General features: G+C 40.9%; 1 protein-coding gene across 8 annotated transcripts in view; it reads right to left on the reverse strand.

Moving 5' to 3' along the window:
• The window catches only part of STAG1 (stromal antigen 1), a 251,543-nt gene that overhangs the window by 211,100 nt on the left and 18,828 nt on the right, over positions 1-21,615 (reverse strand). For all 8 annotated transcript variants that reach the window (XR_003096470.1, XM_025216836.1, XM_025216838.1 and 5 more), the window contains one exon: positions 11,302-11,398. Coding sequence is in view for 7 of the 8 variants with exons in the window: in XM_025216836.1 (XP_025072621.1) it covers positions 11,302-11,398 (97 nt within the window). In the remaining variant the exon portion in view is untranslated. The remainder of the gene's footprint in view (positions 1-11,301; positions 11,399-21,615) is intronic.

Below are 21,615 nucleotides of genomic sequence, written 5' to 3' on the forward strand. Positions count from 1 at the left end.
CAGCAGGAAACTGTGGTGATGCCATCATGCTGGTGCATACATACAGAGTCTGCATGAAGGACTTTATGCGCCTCTTTAATTGAGGATATATACCCATCTTTTAATAACTGTTTCCAAACTCGATACCACCCAGGTACTGCTGGCTGATCATATAGGAACAGTATGCCAGAAATATTTTTGGTACATCTTGTTTTATCCATAGATTCCAACTGTTACATTTAAGATGCAGATCATTTTACAAAATCCATGGCCTTTCTCACATTCAACAGCATATTACTGCAATGCACTCTGCTGCTCATCATAACTTCACAAGTAAAGTAAACCTATGGTCTCTGTAGCGCAAGACAGAGAACTACCAGCTGGGTGTTTTCTGTTGAGGGGTCATCACTTCTGGAATTCACCGCCTATTCTTGGTCTGAAATACCATGACTCTGCTGCACTTCAACAAAGACTATTTTTTTATCAAAGTGTTAGAACCAGTTGGAAAGTAATGAGAACTAGTACTTGTGGTTAGAGTATAAGCAGTTAGCAACATTTTCTAGCAACAGGCCATAATGACCCAGCTCCAGTCTGAGACAAGACCTGGCCACTTATGCGTCTCCTCCACTGCCCAGCTGCAGTACAGGCAAAGGCCCTCTCCTCTTTTGCCAAGGAAATCTGCCAAAGTCCCCTGGCTCTGCAGGCTGCATGCTGACCTCTGGGATAGTAAGATATTGATGGGGTGCTTATTTGGGTGTGATCACGTACTGATTACTTATCTTAGGGGTTTTTTTTGGTTTCCTGGAAGCAGCTGGTTTTATCTTCCATGTCAGTGGGTCTCAACATTCTTATACTCAAGACACTCCTTGGAAAATGCCAGCTCTTAGCTTTTAATCTTTAATCTTTTTTTGACTACAGAAAAATAATAAAGCAATTCTGGTCACAAAGAATTCAGAAAGACTACAACATTTCATAAATGTTTTTGACATCAGGGATTCCTATTTGAAACTTCTGAGTTCATCTTGTGAATCATATGTAGACATTTGCACACCTAACAGCACTGATTTGTGCTGCACCCTGAAGAAGATACCAACAATTATATTAAAGATGCCTGAAGATTAGGACAAGCAATAAGACTACCTAAAAGCAGGGTAAGGGACATTCCTAGAGCAGTGGTATCTAAGGACATTTGTATACGTGCTTGCGTCACAGCACCGGGTGCTTTTAAAAGTGCCCGGTGCTGCGGCGCCTGCAGTTGTATGAGTAGCAAAATGCATGTCAGCGCTGAGAAAATGGCTGCAGCATGCTTTTGAACTAAAACACATTGGAGTGCACCACCTCCATTTTCTCAGCAGTGATGTGCATTTCGTCACTTATACAACTGCATGCGCCGCAGCACAGTGTGCATCAGCTCACATGTGGAGCAAACTTGGTTAATTGCCGGATCTCCTGCATATTGCAGGATGAAAAGGTATGTGTATAAATGCCCTTAAATCCAATCCACCTCCCAGCTTCTTAAGGTATTTACCCGTTTCCAAATATAGATGAACAGACTTCCAAATCTGAAACAACTTTAGCTGATATAAATGTATACTTAGTCAACAAACCTGAAACAGCTCTCGTTTACTTTCTTTTCAATGGGGGATTGGCACTTGAGGTTAATGATAATGCTTTGGTACGAGCTTGATTTTAAAATAATTTAACCGTGAAGCTATGTGCCTAATAAACAGTCTCCAAAACTGATACACACTTAATCTAACAAATCCAAAACAAAAATAAGCAGGGGTACTAAATAGCTTTTATGCAATTTTCCCCCCAGTGACTGATACCAACTGGCAGCTTTACTAACCACTGAGTTTTTAATAATTAGTACATTAAGGATCAGACTTTACTTCCAATCTTCAAGCAGTGTGTGTTTTTCGATCAGTGGGAAGTCTGTTGTAGACTGAATACCCTGACAGAACCAACAATCAGATCACGATTCAAAACATATTTTGGCACCCCTTCACAGAATATGTCTGATATTTATTGCTAAGAACTGTAAAAGTTTTAATGACTTAATAAAATGACACATTTTAACTTAATAATATTCAAACAAGAATTAAAAAAAAATTAAACACAGAATATGGCTACCAATTCATACCAGGTGAATATTTGGCCCATTAAAATGGTATGGATATTAACCATTTCAGATCCCTTAACACTTAGAGAAATCTTCAGGGGCTAGGATTACTGAGACTCCTGTTATAAATGGGAGAAATTGTAGCTTTAACTCAACAGTGGTTTTACTATGGACTTCTATAAGATAAGCATTTCTCCCCAAGATTTTAAGATGGTTGATCATATACTCTGGCCTCCTGTGTAACTGACATTAAGGATTCCACCTAGTGATTTCTCCATCTAGTCCAACATCTTGTGGTAGAAGTAAAGGGCATTTTTAGAAAGCCAGTTATCTTGATTTAGACGTAGTTAGGGGAAAACGAACTATTTCCTGGGCATGATTCAGAATGAAAAACACTCAAATTTTGTTTAATTACTGCAGAATTTTTAAAATAAGAAACTATTTTCATTTTAGTTCTTTTTAATACAATTTTGGTTCATCATCTAGTTTTTCAAAATTTCCATTTTTCTTCAAACAAACAGGCAAAATTGAAAGAAGAAAAAAGAAAGAAAAGCTGTGCAATTTTGCCCCTATAAATTTTCATATATTTAAGAATTTTTGAAGTAACAGAATGGAAAAAGGAGAAAAAGGAGGGGGGAGGACAAAGAGAGGTGTAACATGGATGATGTTTCATGGCAATAAAGGAATAAGTTAGAACCAACATTTTTTTTTGCAGTCCTTGAAAACCAAAGCAAATATTTCTATTCAAAATTAAGCAAAAGTATTTTTGAAATTTATGATCACAAAATGTAATAAAAAAAGAATGTTTCTTATAACAATTTTATTTTTTAATAAAGCATTCTGACAAAAAATAACCTGCTCTATCCTGACTTCAGGACTGACACATAGAATTTGCTACTTCCTACTTACCATGTTCCACATTTCTCACAGTCTTAAAAACGTGTATCTCACTACCTATCTGAACTTTGCTGACATTAAACTTCAAGATGAGCACTGTGTAGCAATGACTACAAGGTAAGTCTGGAAGTTGGGAAATTCTGAATTTAAGCCTGGCTTTATCCATTGTTGGACATCAAGTCATCATTACCGCTATATCAGAGGAGTGCATCAGGAGCTTGGTGAACAACTGTTCACTAGGGTGTCACAACCCAATTAAACAGTGCCCATGCCACTAGCAAGAGATACCATTCAGACCATCCTCATTTTGCACACAGTAGTCAACTAAGGGTTAAAAGAAATCCTTGCCAGAAACTCCTGAAACAAAACCCGGAGGGAAGACTATAAGTAATTGGTCAGCTGAAATAAAATCCGAGTGAAAACTGTATATAATTGGTCAAGAAACAAGCTTAGGCCCCTCACACGTAACCTCATGCGTAACAGGCAGGAAACCTGACCCACTACCTTGTAACCTGATAACACAAAGAACTGCTGCTTTGCCAAAAAATTAAAGATTCCACTTAGCAGTTCATCATTGGATACCTCCGTTAGATACCTCTGTCTATAAATAGTTTAGCAGCTTCCGCCCAAGTCGGAGAACTCTGGGGAAATCTCTGAGGAGAAACCTGAGCCCAACACCAGAGTGACTTAGTGGACTGATCAACCACTAATGACTCCCCGTCACCGTTAATCTTGACGTAGTAAAGCCCTGCAGGCACGATAGCTCGTTCCGGCCTCGTTCGTCATCGCTTAACTGTAACCCGACCTCATACGCTCGACTGTAACCGAAGCAACTGTAATGGAACAAAGGCTCAGCCTGCGTCCCACGTCACTATCTGGGCGACGTAAGTAAACAATCTCCTGCAACCAACACGCGTCTGTGCCTGGTTAATTTCACTCCATCCATTAATTACCCACCTGTCAAGTAAAAATTTAAACCCTCCAGTGAGAGTCAGGACGCAGCTGCCGGCGGCTGCTCTGATTCTCGACATAGGGCACCCCTGGGGAAGACCAGTACCAATGGATATAAACTACTGGAAGGCCACTTCAGGCTTAATACCATGAAAAACTCCTTCAGTCAGGGTGTCCAGACTGTGGAACAAACTCCCTCCAGAGGTGGTGCAGTCACCTACCCTGGAGGTTTTCAAGAGAAGACTAGACAGTCACCTCAATTGTCATCCTGCCTAGAGCTGAGGGGCTGGACCCAATGATCTGCAAGGTCCCTTCCAGCCCCTAGCTATCTATGAAAAAATCAGTATTTTTCATTCACATGAAATATTTGCATATTTAAATAGGCATAAGATTTATTTACCTATCTCAAAAAGGCATTGAAAAGTAATTACATTTTTCCATTGTAAGAATGTAAATACTATAATAAACCTTTGAAATTGTTATTATTGTGATTTTCAGCACATATACCTAAGCAGAGAAGTGCCTATTTCGTTTTCAACTCTCCTTCCCTATACATACAAAATGAAACGCAGATTTGAAGGCAAACCAAATCATAATTTATGTGCATTATATACACAAACTTGAATTCAATAGATCATACATTTCTTATTTGTTCAAAATACTAAATTTAATGTCTGAAGCAAATGTCTTGCATAATGGATATTTTGCACATGTAATTTGAGTGAAAATGTATTACATACTTGGCAGGATCTTTGAACAACAGTTTTGAGTAACACGTAAAAAAGCTGGCTTACAAGAAATTATATTTGTCACATTATCCTCCTCCCCTCCTGGACAGTACAAATTCAGACAGAGTGATATTACTCCATTCAACAAGCAGCAAGGAAACAAAGGAGCTGCTGAACAAGACAGGTACAAATCTCAGTTCCCCTATTTCCTCCACAATATAGAAACTTCCCAAGCCAAACAATTAACCTGCAGTAAACTCAGCATCTACCACTTGTTTCTTTGCAGAAACGGTACTAAATGGGAAAATAAAATATTTATTAAATATTGTGATTATAAAAAAAGCATTTAAAATATTTTGAAAGCTAGAAGGTAAATTTCATTCTTGTTTGCTGGTTCATTTGCTTTCTGTGGTGGAGATAGAGGCGGGAGAAAGTAAGGAGAAGGGAATGAAAACCTCTGACCCGTTAAGGAGACAAGGTTCTTTGGGTGAATCTGATATCTTTGGACCAACTTAAATAGTTTGAAATTTCTTTTTCCAACTATTTAAGTTGGTCTAATAAAAGATATCAGATTCACCCAAAGAACCTTGTCTGCCTATGTCCTTAGACCAACACAACTACAACCTACATCTCTGACCCCTTAACACACACACACACACACACACACACACACACACACACACACACACCCACCCACCCACCAAGAGGGGGGTCCTAACCAAAGCCTTGTTCTACATACCTATGGACAAAGGCTACATATACTAGCATGTGCACTGGAAAAAAAGTTCAGAGGATGCTTGCAACAGTTGTCCACTGATGCTTCATCTCCCTTTCCATGAGGCAGCCACAGTTCTACTGAAGTGGTTTCTTAGGCTCCATGGACAGAGAACCTCTGTATCTTTGTAAGTTTCCTGGATATAACATTTGATCCATTGGGAGAATAGATAAAAGGATGCCAGAAGCTCTTCCTTGGATAGAATGAAAAAATAAGCTTGCTCCCTGAAAGGTTTTTTTCATCTAAACACATTTCTTCTGCGAACCACAACCTGCTAAGGTTTCCTCCATACTGCTAGCAGCACTATGACAAAAACCTTGTCATGAAATGGAAGAAAGCTACTTTCTCCCACCTCTATCTCCTCCCTGGAAATGACCTCCATCAAAAAAAATATGCTTTTGGAATGCTGAGGCACAAATCAACTATATTAAACAGAAAAGCCTAAAAGAGGTCACTGGTGGCAACAAAAAAAATCTTACAAAGAAAAAATATCAATCAACTTTGGTAAATGGAACACCAAGGGCCGGATGCCATCATTCCTCAAAGGAGCGGAGGCATGAATGCGGAGGGACCTAAAAAACTTTAGCTGTTTTTGAAAAACCTCCTTGAGATCCTTAAGATCCTCCCTAAGATCCTTTTGGAGTGCTTGGAGAGAACTTCTTCCTTACAAACAAGTTTTTCTCCCCTTTTAATGAGTTGGGTGTGCTGGTTTGTCTCCGCTCAAGAGACTGCCTCCGCCACTAATTTTGTTTCTGCTTTAGGGAAAATTTACGGATGCTCTCGCTCCTAGGTTTCCTCCAACCTTTTTCAGGAGAGCTAAAGGGATGTTTGACTTTTGTCCTGTGGCCTTCACTAAGTGAGAGCCTGCAGGACAGTTTCATAGATGTTACCTTTCTGTACACTGCTCTGAGTGAAGCAGGAGTGTTAACGGAAAAGTGACAGTATCTCTTGAAACTGGAAAAATCCTAGATGCGATTTGTCTACATTCTGCCTGTAATATGCCCTTTATCTTCATTGCTGAAGATCAAGGCACAGAATTTAAAGAGACTTTTTCAGTACCACACACAATTTTTTAAATTTATTTTTTAATTGTCTTCATCTAAATTCAAAAGTTCTCAACATAAAATCTTAAAACAGGTCCTGGAAGATGGGGATTATATCAACCAGAGTGCTTTAAATATTCAAATGCAAGAATTTTTTAAATGCAAAGCATTCTTCAGGTTACTGAAGAATGCTTTGCATTTGAAACCCTGCCTAACTTTATCCCAATTACAGAGTTAGTTCAATAGAAGCTATTAGCCCCCAAAATCCTTGCCTCTTGCATTTTTCCTGGACCATCATAGCTACAACACATGCTAATACTACCTTCAATATTCAGAACGCTGCAGGAAACAGATCTGACCAGGTGTTTACTAAGAAAATTTTCCTACTTTTCATTTTTTTGGGTTTTTTTAAGAAACCAAAGCCTATTTTAATTGGCCCACTTTCAAACGGTAATACTCCCGTTCAGGACTATATTCCTGATTTTTCTAGAAAAGCTCTTTAGTATAGGATACTTAGATTAAATAGAAGCAATTACTTTAATTTTTTTGAGTTACTACTGGATGCTTTACCCACTTAATTTTTTATAGAAGATATACAGACAGAGGGGAGGAAATTGTTAGAGAAATTAGAAAAAGAGGTGATTGTATGTATATATATTGGATGTAATCCAATTACTGATAAAGTGTTAGTCATTTATCACCAACAATCAATATAATTTTTCTTGTATTTCCTAGCAAAAACATCCACTCAAAAGAAAAAAGAATCTTTTATCTGCTAGCAGACACTACTTTATATCAATTAAAAAAAAATTGAAGTTATAGCTGAATTAGTTGATAAAACATGGTTTCCAGCAAAGTAAATAGAGGACAAACAGATACTTGGAAAACTGGTTACTATTTATTCAATAATCAGACTCAAAATATTAATCCACAAAAAAATGGAATGATACATTTTTTTCCATTATTTGAAAAGTTATCAGTTACCCACCATTAAGAGATACAAATTGCTATTTGCAAAGGTTTTGATGTAAGTTAGCCAATCATCAATTAATATCATGAAGCAGTTAGTGAACCTTGGAATGATGGATTGACTTCACAACACGCCAGCTGAACTACTGAATGCACCAAGTTTATGTCCATTAACAATAAATCAGTGGACCTTGTATGCCGTGGAGTTAATTTTTAAAACTTCAGCTGCTGGATGGGTGCTAGAACTTTTACCAAAACCCAATGTACAGAGGACTTAAACACGAAAACATTGTTGTGACAGAGTCCCATGGAAATATGGAAAGATTCTCAACATTCTTAAAAGGATATTTGGGCCGTTAGTGGAACAGGCTGATTTACATGACCACTTTTCAAAATTTAAAAATCAATTATATGGGAAAATAAAGTAATATTTACATATTCTCTGTAACAGCTGCCTTCAAGGAATTAAAAAAAATTCTTACATTATTGTTTGTTCTTTCAGAAGTGGTAAGGAATAAAGCTATTAGAAGACTGAGTCATTGATAACTATAATCATTAGACTAGGAGTGTCAAGCTCATCTGGCCCCATGGCAGTGGAGGTCCTGGACCAGCAAGGGTAGGCATTATGTGCAGCAAAGATCCCAGAAAGGCCAGAGCAGGAACTGTGTGCAGCATGTCCCAGTGCCTGCACAAGGGCTGTTCCAGGGGCGTGTGGGTCATCTTGGCCCAGGGGCAGCAATGGGCCTGGATGGCATGGCTCTTTGGACCAAATCTGACCCATGGATCGTATTTGGACACCCCTGCATTAGGCAAGACACATCAGATGTAGGGTCACCATAGGAAATCTCCCCCCAAATTAGGTTCATAAATCTATGCGGCCCAAAGTAAACCATGAATGGGAAGAAATATTAAGATCCAGTGTGGAAGAAGAGCAGAAAAATCCTAAAACGTCATAATTCCAGTGCAAACTACAATTCTCTGCAAAACAGACTGCAGATACATAAAGCAACCAATTTGACTTCTTAAAGAGTTATTAAAAGATGAGAGGATGCAAGAATATCTTTGCCAGACACAGAAACAAACCAGAATATTCAGATTTAGTTAAGTCTTGTAGGGGAAAAGAAAATACAGTATGATCCTAGAAAGGCTGTCATGTTCATGGTAGGAAGAAAGAGCAGCAATCTCTGCCATCTGCAAAGAGGCTTAGAGAAAATGGCAGTATTGATGTACTGTTTCCAAAAAGCCGTCTTTGCTGCTAATCTGGAGGCAGTTAAAGCCTGAGCAAGACTTTCGCCTTGAGTTTACGAACTGCCAATTCTACTCTTTCACACAAGATTTCTAGTCCATCACAGGCAGTATTAGACATTAAAAAAAGGGAAAAGGAGAAAACACCCTTTCTCCTTTTAGAAAATACGCATATTAGTGGAAAAGAAGGCTGCTTGCCAAACATCCCCTTAGTGTGTTAACTGCTGCTAGAGACCCTTTTTCTACCACTTAAATAAACCTCTAGATTGGAGGCTAGGCGGAATCTGATAGACTTCTTGAGTACTAGACAGAAAAGTACTGAGAAAAATGAGAAGCAGCAGCCATCTTAAAAGTAAAATGGGGAGAAGCAAGGTTTCTGTACGGAATAAACTGACGTCAGGCACCTGCAGCACTGCGGTTATCAGGCAGTGATGACACAAAGCCTTTCCAGGAGGATGACTGTTCCAGCTCTATGTACAAGCAGTCCTTGGACTTACAACACAATTGGTTCCTGAAAACAGCGTTTTAAGTTGAAACGTTGCAACTCGGAACCAATTTTCCCATAGGAAACAATGTTATAAATGTGGGATTCGTTCTTGAACCAAGGCCTGATACCCTGTTTTCACCAAAAATAACCCAGTAATATAGCTACATTAATGTATTTATATTGTAAATAGCAATCATATTGATTTGGAAGGAGTTCTTTGAGGTGACTTTGCTGGACTTTTTGAAGGGTTCTTGACTGAATTCTTCTCAGGAGTCTTGGCTACAGGTTTTTCTGGAGTCTTGCCTGCTTTCTTAAAGAAAGTGTCCAAGGAAGTTTGGACAGATGTTCTCCAGGGAGATGGGTGACGCAGCGACTTGTTCGCTGGCATGGCGCCACATCAGATCAAGCGTTGTAAAGTCGAAATTAACATCAGAAAGTTGAAACCAGCTGTCAATGTATAAACTTTGTAAGTGCAAAATGTTGTAACTCGAAACGCTGTATGTCGAGGACTGCCTGTACTGGTATTGCTTAGCCTGTATCACTCACTGGAGCCTCGAGTCTCTAAAAAAAAATCACTGCTTCCTCTGCCAGGGAATGTTAAGCGGGGAGCCAGGAGGAGGAGAGAGGGAATAAAGCAGCAAGAACAGTGGTGCTCCACCTTTTAGCCCCTTGGTCCAGATGAGTTACATAGCTGGTTCACAAGTCAGATCAAGGCCCATACAGCAGGATTGGGCCCCAGGGGCCTGGCATTAATCTCTCCCTACCCTGCATGCCCACCTCCTCCCAACCCCCCAGGAATGGGCCCCAGGGGCCTGGCATTAATCTCTCCCTACCCTGCATGCCCACCTCCTCCCAACCCCCCATACCAAAATTGGGCCTTGAGGTCCAGTGCTGCCCCTGATCCAGCACGCAGAGACCTGGTCTCCCCCATGGGTCTGGAAATTTGGCAGCAGGGGAGGGGTGCCACCTCTCCTCCACCACCAAATTTCCAGACCTGTGCCGAGTCACACAGGCTAGATAACTGTGCCACAGCCCAGATCTGCCCCATGGGCTGGGGATTGAGCATCCCTGAGCAAGAAAGTAGCATTTTTAAAACAAGCTGCCTAACACATTTGGAAAACATTTCGGTGAATCTTCAGTCACAAGGCAGTGATTTGAACCTTAAACCATAACAACTACATTACAGAAAGAGTATCTTACCATATGGCCTGCAACCAAAGTTCCCTCCCTCCAAGCTACCAAAAGATTTGCCAAGACAAACTGCAAAGGGGAATGGAGATGTGGAAATCCTGCAGATCTCCAGAGTCCGATAAGAATAACACACGGTTTCCTGATGCCAACTACTAATGGGTGAGTAAAGCAAACACAACTGTGCCTTTTTCTCCCTTGAAGAGAATCAGATGAAGAAAGCCATCTATAAAATGGCCACAAAAAATACAAACTGGCAGGGAAGAGCCTGGACAAGTTATTTTGCTTATAGGAGTGAAGACAGTGACATAGTGAGGCAGAAAACCCTGCCATCTTGAACGAGGATTCAGGAAAGAAACAGGATTGGTAACCTATGACCAAATGTATCTTCTTTGCTCTGAAGACAGCTAAAACTTAAAGAAGACTTTATTTTCTTCAGTTTTCAAAACTTCATTCCTAAAAGGAGGGGGGGAAAAAAGAAAAAGTTAAAGTAAAGCTGAACTGACTACTTCTGGTCAAAAGAAGGAAAAAGAGAGATTTGTGGGGGGGAGAGGAGAGAAGAGAGGCTTGGAAGGAAAAAGAAACAATAAATTAGTAATAGAGAAATATATACCTACCTTAACTGATAACTCTCTTGTATCCTCTTTTTCTGACGTGTGGAGCCATAACAATCTCTGTGAGGATTTGTACTCATTAAAAGGGGACAGGAAAGAGAAAAGGGCAGGCTCTTGACATATATGTTTTAACTGGAATTATTCCAAAAAGTGCACAAAAATACTACAGCTTTTGTATGAACCATTCATATGTGGAAAATGTTAACTTGATATCTCCCAAATGTGTAGCAGCATTTGTACTAAAATATGTTATAAAATAAACCTAAGTGGGAACCATATATCACTTGTTCCAAAGTTCTGTACCTCGACATCCTGAACACTGGATAAAGAAGTTGATTAAATCCAGAAGTGCTATGTCCCTGTCTTGTTTATATGATTCAATCCAGTCGTCCACCACAGACTGTCAAGAAAAAAGAAATACTTATCAGATATTTTGAAGTATTTTATGGAAGGTAAATGACTTTCTGAATGTAATTTATTAACTGAGAATTTATTTCCCACAATTATGTGTATAAATTCAGAATTTTGCATACCTTTCCTCACCTAGTAGAGACAGAATAAATATTGTGAGCAACCACTACACCTCATGTTTCATTTTCTAGTATTAGAATTAGAGAAATATTTAGATATGCAAAAGCAAACAGTCTTCAATTAGACTGTTCACAGTGCTTAAAAGTATGTCTTGGCCAGATTTAAACCGTGTTTATTGCATCAAGTATCTGCCCAACTTTTAATGATCAGCATAACAACAGACTAGTGATAACATGTTCTTTACTACTTACTTACATTTCTCTGTATGCTTCTGTACAGTTGTGTACTTGTTTACAGCAGGTATCTTATAATATTAGCTATACACATATGCCTAGCCGGTTATTTAGCTTCTAAAGAAAAAAAAAAAGAGTCTGTTGCAACACTAGATAGTCAGGAGGGCCTGAGGGAAAGAGCATCTTCTGACACATGGTAAAAGTACCAATCATTTTTCTCACTGGCTTACTGTTTTGTTAAAGAAGTGTGCTTTTTTATCCTGTATTTATTTTCCTAAATCAGTGTTTCCCAAACTTTTTTTAACCTGAACACCAACTGTGCTTTGAAGTTAATTGTGTTTTCCCACTGTAGTTCAAGCGCCACCCATCTTAATTTATATAACTGTGATGCCCCTGTTGCAAGTTTTGTGCATTGCTGGAGTGTATCTTTCTAACAATGCCTTCTCTTCTTTCTCGCATACTTTGATGAGTAGTGAAACATTTTACAATGTAGACATCTCGAGGATCATCACTGATGTCTGAGTTATCACTCACTGAAATGAATGTGGCAGTTCATTCCACAAAGCTCCTGTTTCTGGCTCTTTGCAAGCTCAAGTAAACATCTTATACTCACTCTATACTTTTGACAATTTCTTTGCAACTATAAGTTAAGACTATTTTTTTAAATTAAAGCTGAATTTCTAATGAATAATTTAGAGATTTTTACATTTCTTCCAAATAAGTCATTTTTTGTCCTCCCAAGTGGGAGATTTCATCCATTTTGCAAAATGCAGCCCTAGAGATAATATTCACAGATATCTCACTTTTGCTGAAGTTAAAAAGTAGTTTCAAGTGCTGAAAATGGTAGATGTCTAATGCATGTCTTTATGATCAGATCATTAATTTTGTGTGAAGAATGCAAACCCAGGAAGCCACACTAGAGGGTGTGCTATCAGTGCAGGCACATGAGGCACGAAGGTAGGGCTAAACAGACACAGAGAAAAGCATTCACCTGACACATTCTAGCAATGATCCAGTTTCCAATTTTATTTTTTGTCTACTGTAGCATGAAGCACTCTCCAGATACATGAGCCACACCTTACATTCAGATCTGCAGGAAATCTGAATTGGTTAAGGTTATTAAGAGTTAGAGGCAGATTTTCTGACATTTAAATGCCACATTATCTCTCTTATTCATCAGACCTGTGGAAAAACCCTGCTTTCCTTTCACAGAAACAATGCTTAGCTTTCACCTTTTCAACTGCCTCTCTAAAAAGCTTGCCACCCAAGAAATAAAGCAAAGCTACTATGTGGTAACTCTGCGATGGAAAAAATCTTGGTGAAAACTTTGTGGTATTCTCCCCTGGAAAGAGTTGTGAGAAAAACCCATGGAAGGAAGTTCTACACAAATGCTGAAGTCCTGACATGACTCTCTAAAGAAACCACTATCTTCTGGTTTTGCATTCAACATTTATTTAAAAAATAATCTGAAGAAGTCGATGCCCTTGGCAAAAATGGAGATCCCCAGTCTTGGATCACTGGAACATAGTATCACTCAGACATAAAGCCCAAATACTTTATTAGTTCTGAGTTACACTAAATAATTTGCAGACAAATGAAGACAGCAAAGCCTGCCATCAAGACTTACTTCCTCTACCATACAAACACACAGGCAAAGGACAACAACATGAAAGAATTTTAGCATGTGTTCAATAGGTTCACGGGTTTTGCTTTGATTTACTACAGATTTGATTAGTGATTCCTTATAGAAAGAATTAAGATTTAAGCTATTCTAGGAGACTGCTGTTTGCAGGGGTGACTTCAAAGGGCATGGCAGAAGGTGTAGTAGTGATTCTGACATCCTTTCCCCTCTGCTTATTGGTTGCCAGCTCCAAAATCCCTCCTTACACTTTACACAAATTCATTTCAATTTCTTTCTTCCTTCCCTCCTACTTTAACACCCCCATTCCCCCACTGCATCATGTGCCCAACCTCAGCTCTGTGTGGTGCACCACCTCACCCTCTGAGATGGGCACAGAAAGCAAAAGCTGGAGGAAAGATGGGGAGCCTGGAGACCATGGGAACCAGTGGAGGTGACTGGGGGAAAGAAGGTGACAGCAGGAGCCCCATATAGGGGCCCACATCTGGGGCAGCTCCCAGCCAGCTCTGGGCTGCGCAGGGAAATCCTTATGCAGCTTGTAGCTGGCTGGGCCCTGCCCCAGAAGTGGGATAGTTCCTGGGCAGCATAGCTGGCTGGGACCTGCCCCAGAAGTGGGATAGTTCCTGGGCAGCCCAGGCTGGGCAGCGAAGCAGAGAGCTCCCAAGTCCCGGCACTGCTTGGCTCCCATCCTCTCTGGCCCGTTAGTGTTGAGGGCTGACCAGGAGCAAATTTGCTAAGTCTACACATGCACTACTGCACAGTATCTACTGAGCAGTTAGCTTACTGTTAACTGTTCAGTAAATGAATTTACTGCACAGTAAATGTGTACACATGTAGACGGTGATGCTTTACTGCACAGTAGATTAGTCTATCACGCAGTAAACCATCTCATGTAGACACACCTGCAGTGAACAAGAACTACAGGTTTCCCTCACTTATGTGGGTTCTGTATGTACGAATTCACTCTTATGCGATGACCCTTTTCATACCAAATATTCATTATAAGTGAGGTAAATTTACTCTTATGTGATCAGTGTGATGGAAGCCTGCAGTCAGCTGCTTTATGCAAAGTATTGTGGGAGTGATGCGCTCCAAAATATAGTCTCCTGTGTGGATCTGTGCTCCTCGCTCATTGTCTGTGACACGTTTCTGTAGTTGCCATCCCTATTATGGTAACATTCACCACCACCCTCTGCTTGTGCGTACTGTCTACTGTTGGTGAGTACCAAAATTGTCTTGTAAAAGTGATAGAAATGGATCTGGGGGTCAGTACAGTCGAAGTCTTGGAACATATCCCTATTTGTTACACTGTAAAGTGGGTTCCCTTTATACTAATTTGAGTTATGTGCCGTTTTCCAGGAATGCGTGTACAGCATAAAGTGAGGGAAACTTGTATTTCTTAATTCATCAGCACTCACAGCTAGCAGCGTAAGTAAAGATGCAACTAAAATCTTTGATGTGTCAGAAAAATATTTTGTGCTCAACAAGTACTATAAGAGATATACCTTCAAACCTTATGACCAAAACCAAAGCCAGAGAACAGTATGCTATGTCATTCTAACTGGGCCCACTTATAGGCAAACTTGTAGACAAGTTTTAGTCAATAAAAGATGATGAAACCAGAGCAGGTATGTCGTAACAAACAGAGCTGGACCTTAATCGTGCTTTTAATATATGCTACAGCAGTGGATATATAAAAAACCAGCCACAAAAACTTTCACTATTTCTGTAATGCTGTCTGATATGCCTAAACCAAGAAACAAAGCATTTACCTGAAAAAGAGACAATAATACATGTACTGTGGGACAAATCATGGAAAAAGCCAAAAATGCAGTGTGTGTTGCCACATGGACTTGCTTTCCAAAAAAGGAATTATTGTACAAAAATATGTAGAAAGGGAAAGAATGAATTCTATAAAATGCATCAAGTGAAAAATGACAAAGACAGCTTCTTAAACTAGCTTGTTAACATCACTAGTGAACTAGAGTATAATAAAAACAAGAAACAGTTTTGCACATATAAAACAAAGCAAATGTAGGTGCACAGATGAAACAATGACATGAGATTTTAGGATCATTTCAACACTTACAAGATAAAACCTCCAACTTGTAAGAAAGCAGCAACTCTAGACTAAAATTTGCCATTGATACATTAAAGTAACCGTGGGATAAGGTGACAGTGACATGTCCATGCAAGGACAAACTTCACAAGCTACACTTTGAAATAAATGAAATGCCACAAGTGCTCCAGCTTTCAGCAGAATTAAATGAAAAAAAAAAAGAGGTCTCTGTAAGTGATACCCAAGGTATTCTATTAATATAGAAAGCATTAGAAAGCAGTTCTATCCATGCATCTCCAACAAGGGATACATAGTCAAGACAGAAATACTTAAAAAAAAAAAAAAAAAAAGCAAATGCCATCCTGGAGAATATTGTATGGAAACAAGAGAGTCTGTCACAACAAGAACTGTGTGATAGGATTTCCTCTAAAAAAGGAACTTAAAAAACAGACAGCCAATCTTATGGATATAGGAGATTTTTTTTTAAATTACAGAACAGGGAAACTGGACCAGCAGTATAGTAGTGACTAAAAACAGGTAAACTCGGTTCATATATTGATTCCTTACATTTCAAAGGTGTGAAATGTTACTTTTTTTTTTTAAACCAACCACTGAAGAGAGCCAGTAGATACCATAAAGGTGAAGACCTTTCCATTTCAAATGCTGCAGCTAGTTTCTGGCAGGTGAAACTCAAAAAAACCCTTCTCTCACTAGTTCTTAGAGTTATTTTGGTTATGAATGCTGTCTGATAGTTCATCAGTACCAGAAAAGTATTAGAGATACAAAATTTAGAAGCTGAGGGAATCTGAGGAGTTGCCATAATTGCAAATGTTGTCTTAGGCCCCAGGTGAACATTAATATAACCTCACAACTCGGATCAGAGAAATTTTATTCCCAGCTCCCAAAATTGTGCATCCTGCAATGCCAGAACTCCTCTGATTCCCGCTGTGCGACTAATAGTGAGGGGTGCCCAGCACAGAGTCCTGGTCACTCATGCCTGTCTCCCTGCCCGCCAGCAAGCTAAAAGACAAGTCAGACAGCTGAACACAGGGGACTGGCATAAATAGGGCAGAGGGGCACATTAGAGCAGTAGTTCTCAACCTTTTTAGGTTCAAGGCACCCCTCCATAACTTCTCCAGAGTTTAGCAGTACCCCATTTCAAAAACTAAATTTTACTCACTTTTTGATAAAGGGAAAATGATAGAGCTATTTTACTGGTGCAAAGAACTCAGAAAGACTACAACAGGTCATTGTGTTTTTGGCACTCCAGATTCTTATTTGAAATCTCTTGGTTTATCTTGTGATTCATGTAGGTGTTTGCAGACCTAACAGTGTTTATATTGCACAACACCCTTAAAAGGATCTCAGCACCCCAAGGCCCTACAGCACCATGGCTGAGAATCGCTGCCTTGGAGACTAACTGGTTCAGAGAGGCATAAGGTTTTAACAATATCAGCACATTTTACCAGAGGCTATGAACAAAGTAGGCTGTTGCCTATGAAAGGTCATGCTTCTGTGAACCAGTTAGTCTCCAAGGTGCCACCCTGCCCTACTTCTGTCCATAGGTAAAGCAGTAGTAGATTCTTAAACGGAACAAAGGCAAAACAAGATTCAGTATCAAAATCTACAGATAATATAGTCACACCAGAAATAAGGCACCCTTTTTAAAAACAGTGAAGCCAGTGGCACAATTTATATTAGGTATATGGTGGAGTCTCCAGCACTATCCTTTAAAACCACAATTGAATGTCTCTCTCAAAACGCACACCCTGTAGTTCAGCTAAAAGTTATGAGCTTGATACATGAATGGGTGAAATTCGATGAGCTGTTTTATACAAGAGGTCACAAAGTATTATATTAAAATTAGCAAATTGATTGGGGGCGGGGTTAGAGGTCTGCATCTGGCCCTCCCCGGGCCAGGGCTGCAGCCACTCTCCGACTCCCTGCTGCTGCTTTGGGCCGGGGCTGTTCCCCCCTCCCCACACCATTTTGGGCTGAGGCCGAGGCTGCTCCCCCTTCTTTCCCCCCAGCTCCGACCTAGTCCCCACTGCTATGGCAGCGCTCCGCTGCATGGGGCAGGATGAGGCCAGTGCTGCGCAGCTAGCACCCCATGCCCCCACCACCTCCAAGGAGCAGGGGTCCCCTCTGTCATGGCAGTGCTCCGGTTCCCATTGTCCCCCTCTGTCTTGCCCCCCTGCCCCCGCCCCAGTCCCCACTGTCATGGCAGCGCTCCACCATGCGTCTCTACCTGTCCAGAGTACTCCGATTGGCTTCCGAGGCAACCAGAGTGCGAATGAAGCATTACGGACAGACACAATAAGGCTTTTATAATATTAGAATAGTTACTTTTTGCCTTAATTCTATGAAAACAAAATATTTTAAAAAAATCTTAGGAACTACACACTTGATCTGAGCCAAAAGGCTGAGAAGCAATACAACTGTACAAAATACATAGAGTTGTACCACTTACAAAATATGCAAAACATAGGTCTTTGTGAGAAGGTACAAAATATGCAAAACATAGGAAATTAAATCTCACAAAGATCTATCTAAAAGTTCTTCAATCCTTCTCATAGATCAGTTACTGTCTTAAAAGATGACTAAAAAGGACCCTGGAATTCCCAACACTATTAGCAAATTCCTACCCTCCCACCCCAACAAACAGCTCCAAAAAATTGGAATAAATTATCAGAAGTGTGTACATGAAGGTCACCAGACAGAAAACAACATGACCCATTCTTATTCTTGTACACTGGATAGACAAAGAAGAATGGATAGTACCAAACAATATTAATCATAAACAATGTAACCCCCACCCAATATGCATATTGTGAAAGGTTGATTTTATATACTGAAGACATATTGGTGCAGAAACACATCTAAAGAAGCCCCAAATGCCCTGAATTTGTCAAATACAAATAGTGAGACCAAAGACTGCATAAGACTACACACCATCTTTAATTAATTCCTAGCAAATAAACAAAGGATATTGTCTATAATGCACAAAACATCATAGAAGCTACCAAGCTTGGAGTTACCATATTTTCTCACATACACTACACCACAAAATATAACATATTTACCCAAATACAAGCTGCCTATGAATTTAAGACAGCCCCTCCCCATAATTAGATTCTATATATGGAAAATGATGAAGTTGTTATTATTTTCCATACCTATATGGGTCATCTTAAATGCATCCTTCCCACAGGCAAGCAGTGGCAGGGGACAGTCTAGTGGCTTGACCCTTGCTCCTTGATGCCCCATGCCTTGTCCCCCACACCACTTAACCCTCCCTCCCCATGCCTGTACCTTGGTGCCTGTCTCCCCATGATGCCTACACCTCCTGGCACCTGCTCCACCTCTTGATCCCCCTTGCTGCCCACACCCCTCACAGTCTCTGCTCCTCTGCCTGCCCCCCACGCCTGAAGTACAGCTCCGGCCCAGGTCCAAACTGGAGTATGGAGCACATGGTTGCTCTGACCCCAGCTTGGCCATGCAGCAGATTCTGTGGCCACAGTAACTCTGGGCTAGGCTCCAGAGCTGCTGCGTCCACCATCACTGTTGCATGGCCAGGTTGGGGCTAAAGCCAGAGAGGTAAGCAACAGAATTGGAACCATGGCAGCCATCTGCACCACCCACTTCGCTGACTTGTACCTGAAACCAAGACAAGGAACTCTCCCCTACCCCCCATCAAATAGGAGGAAAAAAACCCTTGTCCTGGATTCCAATAAATATGGTAACATACACTGTATTTTTGGAATGAAAAAAAAATTACCATGCAGTATGAATAAGTACCAGAGGCATGAATACTGCACACCAGGAGCTGGGGCTGCACACCAGAACTGGAAGGTGGGGGTGGGGAGGAGAAGGAGCAGAGGTTGGGAGCCACATGCCATGGCAAGACCAGTCCTGCACCCTGGTGCTGGGGCCACACAGCACAGTGAGGTACCATCAAGATTACCAGCACCGAGGACTGATCTGGTATGCTGGAGCCAGGGTGGATTTGATTTAAATCAAATCGATTTAAATCACTGGTCAGGAAGCCTCGATTTAATCACTGTTTTCTACCAAAACTACATTCTTGTTGTTTAATATAACCATTAAAATACTGCCGAACAGGGTCCCTCTTACGGCCTGGTAAGCCTGCTGCCACAATAGCTTTTCCCTTCTACCATACCATTCCCTCACTAGATCTCAAATCAATGGAGAGGCTATGCTCAGAAACTTATCCCTCGAGACTTCTGGAAGAGTCTGCTCAAAAGGTTCTCTTTTTATTCTACTGCCCCTCCCTCCTTGCATGCATCTGCAGACTCCTCCTCCTCGCCCAGATCTACTCCACTACTCCACCCCCAACAGTCCTCTATTCATTTAACTTCTTGAAACTTGCACTTTTAAAGAGAGGTGAGGGCTTGACTCTATACACCTAATTTGCAGAGAGACAAGAGGGCTGATGGGTAGGTAATCAGGTCTGTTATCTCTCATCTCTGTATACTGCTGTTAACAAGGATATTATCTCTGAAGACACAAATCCACAGTCTGAGAACTGAAACTAAGCATCACAGAGATGCTTAATGCCATCTTCTAGACGGAGCACTGAGTTTCACTGGGGAGAGTGGTTTTATTTAATCTTTACTAATCTATAGAGGAGCCTCTGGGAACCCCATAAGATTGGGCCCCTAATATAGACCATGGTCTGTTGTGACCTATTTATAAAACTTTTCTAAAATGGTCTTATGAATATATTGTCTCAAATAGTATAATTAGAACTTGTAACTTCTATTCCATGATATCTTTAAGTTCTAACATATCTTAACTTAAAACTATCTTTATATAGGTTTATCTTTTAAGGAAACATCTTAACAAAAAATAAAAAATACGATTAAAATTAAAAAAAATTGATTTAAATAAAAAATCTTTTTTTTTAATAGTTGGTTTTTATCCACCCTGACTACCTTGTGGCAGAGCCCAATCTGGCACTGGAAGTTTGGGGGAGGGGGATAGGGAGGATGCAGTGGCAATAGTAATTTCTGTGACTCCCAGAGCCACATTAATGAATAGTGCCACTGGATAATGTGCATCCAATTTTCCTCCACTAGTTTTTCAGGAAAAGGTGAAGGTTATATGTGAGAAAATATGCGATCTCTCTACATACCATATTTCTTGTGCTGCTTCATTATTATTCGATTTACTTGGAAGAAAACTTCCTTACACACAACAGGAGCAGAGCCTGCCACAAGTAAATCTGGCAAAGGTGGAATTACAGAGACTGCTGCTGCAGATAATGGATCTCTGCAGGAAGTTTTCAGTTTTCAGCATCAACAGAATGTGAACATAGCTAGGATGACCGTATTATTTTTAAGGAAATCCGGGACACTGCCCCACCAAGTCAATGAGCTGCTGCAGGCAGGGGCACAGAGCACAGTCTGGCAGGTAGGCAGAATGGCATACTGCACCAGGCAGGCAGGTAGCACTACTGCTGCTGTGTGGGAGGACGGTGGATGGACTAGAGCAGGCACCATGCCACTTGAATGTGCCTGGCCCACCTTCCCTGAGCAGCAGCTGGAGACGAGGGATGGGCTGGGCAGGCACCACTTCAGTTCATCCACCTTGCTTCTGCACAGCAACAGTGGTGCCTGCCTGCCCATCTGCCTGGCACACCATGCCCCTATGCCTCTCCATTGGACTGCACCCCGCACCCCTGCAATTCCAGGACTTTTCTTTCAATTTTCACTGGCCTACAGAATCCAGGACTGTCCTGACCAAACCAGTATGTGTGCTCACTTTAAACATAGCAGATACTTTCAGCATCACAGTCAGTCTAAGACCTGCTTGATACCCAAGTCTGGATAGAGTGCCCATGTTTGTTAGGAACACAAAAACATTATGCCACAGGCATACTAGTAGGGGTGCACCAAAAGAGATTTTTGGGGCCGATACCAACCCGATTTCCGATACAGCTGCCTTCAGCTGGTAAGTCCGGTGTGGTGGAAGGGGAGGGGAGAGAGAAGGGGCGTGGAGGGAGCAGATCAACGCCCCCCACGATGAGGGAGGAGGTAGGGGCAGGCTCTGCCCAGGCGGGGCAAGTTGGGCTGGAGCCACAGCTCATGGTGGGAGGTGGGGAGGTGGCTCCTGCTGCTGCTTGCAATCCAGGA

The sequence above is a fragment of the Alligator sinensis genome, unplaced genomic scaffold, assembly GCF_000455745.1.
Source record: "Alligator sinensis unplaced genomic scaffold, ASM45574v1 scaffold1264_1, whole genome shotgun sequence".
Lineage (NCBI taxonomy): Eukaryota > Metazoa > Chordata > Crocodylia > Alligatoridae > Alligator > Alligator sinensis.